At 39.7% G+C, this 6,000-nt stretch overlaps 1 protein-coding gene across 1 annotated transcript in view; it reads left to right on the top strand.

The window, feature by feature from the left end:
• sntb2 (syntrophin, beta 2 (dystrophin-associated protein A1, 59kDa, basic component 2)) overlaps positions 1 to 6,000 on the top strand; it is a 13,713-nt gene that overhangs the window by 2,689 nt on the left and 5,024 nt on the right. The window contains exons 2-4 of the mRNA NM_001127021.1: positions 3,947 to 4,148; positions 4,248 to 4,443; positions 5,219 to 5,361. Of these exons, the coding sequence (NP_001120493.1) occupies positions 3,947 to 4,148; positions 4,248 to 4,443; positions 5,219 to 5,361 (541 nt within the window). The remainder of the gene's footprint in view (positions 1 to 3,946; positions 4,149 to 4,247; positions 4,444 to 5,218; positions 5,362 to 6,000) is intronic.

Here is a 6,000-nt window from a genome sequence, read left to right as displayed (position 1 = left end):
GAAGCCACATAATGCTGAGTGTGGCTAGAATAATCAGATAAATTGGGGGTCCACAACCTTTTTAACTGTGAGCAACATTTAAAAAAAAAAAAGCTGGGGAGCAACAGGGGTGACCAAAAAAGGCTGTAATTTGTTATTTTATAGCCCCTATGTGGATTGGCAGACTACAGGAGGCTCTGTTTGGTTCAACCCATGGTCTTCATGCCTCCAAGTTAGAAACTCAAGAATGAAGACCTGCTTTGAGGCCACTGGGAGCAATGTCAAAGGGGGTGGTGAGCAACATGTTGCTCATGAGCCACTGGTTGTGGATCACTGAAATAAGTATTACCACTGCTTTGCTCAAAATGCTTTTACAAACTTCAGATCCCACAATACACCATTAGGACAGCAGTGAAGAAAGAGGTGATGTAAAGCATTGAAGTGTGCATGGTTTATAAAACATTGTGATAACAGCAATCTAAAGCAAACATCCCCAGGCAAATGCTTCTGTGTGTTGGTTCTGTTTGTGCATGGATTCAGTTGCTAATGTCATTGACTCTAGTTACAAAGTAGCACCCTACTTTGTATATGATGATGGCAGTCATTCTTCTGAATGTTAATTCAGTACTCTTCATCATAACCCTTCAATAGAGATCAGCACTTTGTATTATCTCTTGCCTGTAAACTACCCTAGAAACTGTATTACCTGATATACTGCAGCCATAGAGGAATGTGGCAGGCATTTATGGGGCATTCTTGTTGAGTTTAAAGCCTTTAATCTGTACCTTTTTTATAGTCAGTTTTCAGTGCTTACACTGATTTATGAGGCGATGGTCCATTTAAGTTATAAGCATCCCTAGGGTGTCAAAAGTAGCTATTTACTAATTAAAGGACATTATAGTAAATTATAAACAGCGCTTATGTTAATGCAATGCAAACAAAATGTATGCAGTAGCATCAGATTTGTTTGTAGTAAGATGCTAGATTTTTTTAAATTCCACCCCCTAAGATCCACTTATAGCTACAGCTAGACCAGCAACTGCCAGGAGAGAGACTAATGAGCACTCCACAGGCAACAATGCTAAACTGTTAACCTTATGTTTCTGACTATAGGCCACTATAGTATATTGGTCTGACTAAAATGCTACCTTCATAAACTTATCATAAGGCTAACCAGGATTTTAGCTACAGAATTAATATCCTTGGGGCTCCTGGACTAATATCCCCAGAGTCAATGTTTATGCTATGCAGACTCTTTTAATGTCACCTGCTTCTACTGGCACAAGTTTTGTGGTATAAGACCACATTAGGTAACCATCACACAAGTATATATATGCTTTCTTTTGCCTCCTGACGAAGGTCCCTGTGGGGGACTGAAACATTTGCAATGTTGCTTGTTTCAAAAAATATTGACTTTTTATACCTATGATTTAAATGCTGTGAGTGCTGACATTACTCTTGCGATATATACATACATACATGCATAACTACATATACTTACATATATATTAGTCCTGGCATCATAAAGCTTGAGTTTACTTTGTAGTTCTTTACAAACAACATTGCTACTTTTATTTCTGTGTCCTATGTCTTGGACATTGGTTTGCTTGACCTCTAGGATGTTACAGATACTTTTGTTTTGCATAATGGACTGGATGAGTGGTAATTACACTCAACAAATCTCTGTGGTGCTCTACCCATTGCCTTAAGGTGCACATGTACATCCTTTCAAGGATTTACACAAAATAGTTATTTGATGAATTACTAATGTAATATTTCTTCAGTATATACTTTTCTGTTTATCTGAGGTGTGCTGTTCATACTAGTAATGTGGTGATTATGTGTTAATAGGTATTTGAAGGTATTAGATATGTAAGGGCAGCTTAGGATACCATGCTTTCTCAGCAAGTCTTAGCTATCTCTACCTGTGAGGCATTTACTGGTTTGTGGCTTATATTTTGTAGAGATAGACGACTACCATCTGTGCTTACTGCTTCCATTCTGCTGTCAGTCAAAATCACTGCTGTTCATGTTTTCCTTATTATTCTCTAGCAGGCATGACACATATTCAGGTTCTGTTTCCTTTTCAGTGAAAGCAAATTTATGTTTGTATCTTCCAGTGATACATGAGATGTGAGAAATACGTAATCTAAAGAACAAGGGGCTGAAACAAACTTCATTTAAGTGCTCGGTGTGAGTAGGAAGAGGGTTATAGTGTGTGGGTATAACAGTGTGACATTTTATATCTTTTTTTTGAGTTTGCCTTCACAAGATTACACCCAGAGGTGCAGAGTTCTGACCTAGCCTCTCACTAGGTGCCCCTGATCCTCTCTGAGCCTCTCTGCTCACTCAGCACAATCTCCTCATGCTGTGCCTGGCAAATCTGTAACTAAGGAGAATTTGCAGGAGACCCCTATGTGCCCCTTTCCCTGCATACTCCCCCCTCCCTAACACTTTATCTCTTCATTCCTCTCTCTCTCCCCATATATGGGTCCCTTAGTAATCCTCCCTTTTTTAGTTGCAGAAAAAATAATCTGCAGATAAAAAGCAATTTTAGCTGTATTTAAAGGGACACAGATGTAAATGCTGCTGGAATACATTCACAGATTTATATTACTGCCACTTGGTAGAAACTATAATCCTGCATGTGCTGCAGGTTTTTCTTTTGTTTTTTTTTTGCTCTCTACTTTCTTCTGAAGCAAGGCAAAGGAAAATTACAGTGGGTAATACAAAATAGGCTATTTTGCTTTGCTTATTTTGCGTATTCCTTTGCTGTTAAAAAAATAAATATTTGGGTTCTTTATTTTTCCTACAGAAGAACATAACTGTGGGATAATGTCACATTGTGACCCTCTTATTTTTTTTTATTCCCCCAAAGTAGTGCCATGCTGTTTTCTGTCACAGTGGTGCAGATTTGCATGTTTATGTATCTTTTGCTGTTCTGCATCAGCCAGTGCCATATCACTTCTATTTTCATTGCCAAATTAGATGAAGGACTACCCATGGTGTAGTAAATGTAAATGAGCCTGTATCGTAAAGTGCTCTGTGACTTGTAAGACGAGTGGTTTGATGCTGTGTATATATAGAATTCCTGCAATAAAGCAAGACATGAGTTTTTTGGTTTGTTTGAAAGGAAGTATATGTGGCAATAAATGGCCAAATCTGCTTGTTTGGCAAGGTTGCTGAAAGTGCTGCTCTTGGCCCAGTTTGGCCACCCACATGCTGTACTAAATCGTGCTGATCCAATCTTTGGCCCTAGGACCAAGCCAAGCTATCATATTTCTTTACCACTTGGTGGAAGCACCAAGCAGTACATGGGAAGATGCATAATAATGTGGCAGGACTCAAAAAGGGTTAATCACAAACCAGACCAATTTTAGGTATTTTAAAAATGAAGAGAAAATAATAGGTTTGTGGTTATATAGTTTTAGAAAGGGTATAAGAATGCCACACAGCACTTGGTTTAAATATGTACTTAAGGCAGGGGCCATTTATTTCACCCAGTGTTGGATTGGCCCCCGGGGATACCAGGAAAACTCTTGGTGGGCCCAGGTGTCAGTGGGCCTTCCTGCTTCTAACCATTTTGAATAGTTCATGGTCTTTCCCTATTTCTGTATAGAAACAAAAAAGGCTCAATAGTTGAAAGAACAAAGTATTAAAGGAAAAACGACAAGGTAAATAAAGAGCTTGGGTGTGGAGTAGAGGAAAAACGAAAGCATGGTCTAAGGTTTTCTGGTGGGCCTTTGCCAAGTCTGACACTGATTCCACTCAGTGCCGCTGTGTCTGATAGTGCAAGCTTCATTATTCCAGCAGACCTCTATATAAAGCAACCACTTTGTTCTGGGCAGAATTTTTTATGTATATCCGTTTAACATCTTGCTAACAGATGGTCTTAAGCCAAAGTGGTGTCAAATTTTCATCAGGGTCTGATACATTTTCTGACATATTGGCCCCATTGTCCCCACAGTGCGCTTCCTACAAGATGTGTCTCCCTATATCCGGAAAGCTTCCCTTGTGGGCGATCTGCTGTGGGACACCTATGACCTTCACTCTCCTGTGCACAGTGATATCTCTGGGTCTCCCAACCACCATTCCAAGGATTACAAGGTCATCCCTCTCAAAATGTGTTACTCGGCCCGGAACCTAAGCATGTCAGATCCTGAAGGACGGTTAGTGGAAATATCTGTGTGACTGATATAATATATGCCTTTGTTGTAGGTGTGTGTGTGTATAAATCTGTGTTTCACTGCCCCTTTTGTATTTCGCAGGCTGGTGGAGCTGCGTTCTCCTGATGGTTGTCACTCCCTTGTGCTCCGATGCAGAGATTCGGCTTCTGCACTTTCTTGGTCACTAGCTTTACACAATAACATCACCTCTCTGCTGCCGCAGGTTCTAGCTGAGACACAAAGCATGTTGGGTCCCACAGGTGAAGACATTAGACATTTGGGATGGGTGGCAGAACAGGTGAGCTCTCAGCCACTGGTTATCTTTTTTAAGTTCATATTTATTCACAAGAAAACCTGCTCTCTTGTCATTAAATTATTAAAGGCACAGTATCCTAACAAATATGCTGATTATTTTTTGTGTTAACACAATGTTTAATATTAATTTTATAGCAAAGAGAAATTTGGGGATAAATGACTTCTATTTGGAGAAAAAAGGGCACTCATTTGGCTGTAACTTTAATTGTCCTATGTTCTATGGCATATGTATTACATGTACAAGTGTCACCTAAAAAATGCAGGCAGCCATGAATTTCAGGTAGCAATCATGCAAGTACACTATCATTTCTGTGGTTTTCTGACAGGTTTTCTGGTGTGCCATTAGAAATTTCCAAATGGTAAAGGCAAACCCAATTTAGTATCAGTCCAGTGCTAGTTTATTTACATTGGTGTTTATCAAGTTGCAGAGTAAACTGCAGGCAAGATCCAGAATACATGTTGGCCCCTGCTTCTGTCATGTTGACCAAACAGCATGCAATAGCTTAGTGTCACCCTGTGCTTATAGAATGGATGAATACTTCTTTTGAGTAAGCCTGTACTTCAGTTAAAGTCAGGATGGGTTGTTTGCCTGGTAGTTCTGTGGCAAAAGCCCTGGGGTACACAGACACATCTTATTGTACAATGCATCAAAGTTCCTCCCTGCCTATTGGAGACAGACAGTTGCAGTGGAATACTGCACTAGAGTGTTAAAACCTTGCTGAAGCACAAACAATACTCAACATATATTTTTTTCCCAGGTGTCTCAGGATGATGGGCGCTCACTCTGGCAGCCAGTACTAGCGGCTGTTTCACAGAAGGATTTTCTTCTCTTTGACGCAATGCCAAGAGCACGAGAGGAGTGGGCAAGACCAAAACACAGACTGCCACTGATATCTACCAGGTGATTTTATATTATAGTTTGTGTTCTTACAAAGTACATTTGGGGCTGACTTAGGTGCTGTATTACACCATTGTCGTTAACAATAGCAACCAATCAGAATTTTTAACTTGCAGTAAAATGATTGCTGATTAGTTGCTTTTGGCAACTGCAATGCAACTGCAAAAGTTAGCACCATTGCACCATTAGTAAATTAGCTCAGTTGTCACTTAGTAATGTGTAGACAGCTTAACATTTGGCATGTTATATTGTGTATCACTTCATCACTGGTATGAGCATTGTCATTTTGTGCACCTAGTTGTATGGAACACAAATTTTTTATATGGGGCCCCCCATGAACACAAGTGCGCTGTACCAACATTTTGGCCACGCCCTTTGTGCAAAACAAACAGCTGATGTTACTCTGTAAGGCAGCTCCTATAAAAAGTTATATTAATTAATGTGCTAATAAGTCATTCAGTTGGGGGTCAGTGGAGTTCCCTAAGTGTAACCATTTCCCACTACCTGGCCCTGCTCTGTGCTATCATAGCTTGATATGGAAGTTAAGTTAGATTTTTACATAAGTTATATAAACTTGTGTAAGTTTAGGGGCCAAATAGGGCCCAACAACTAGTCAGTAGTAGTTCATAAAAACAGTAAAAA

Source organism: Xenopus tropicalis, chromosome 4 (genome assembly GCF_000004195.4).
Source record: "Xenopus tropicalis strain Nigerian chromosome 4, UCB_Xtro_10.0, whole genome shotgun sequence".
Taxonomy (NCBI): Eukaryota; Metazoa; Chordata; class Amphibia; order Anura; family Pipidae; genus Xenopus; species Xenopus tropicalis.
This window is presented reverse-complemented; position numbering and strand designations above follow the sequence as displayed.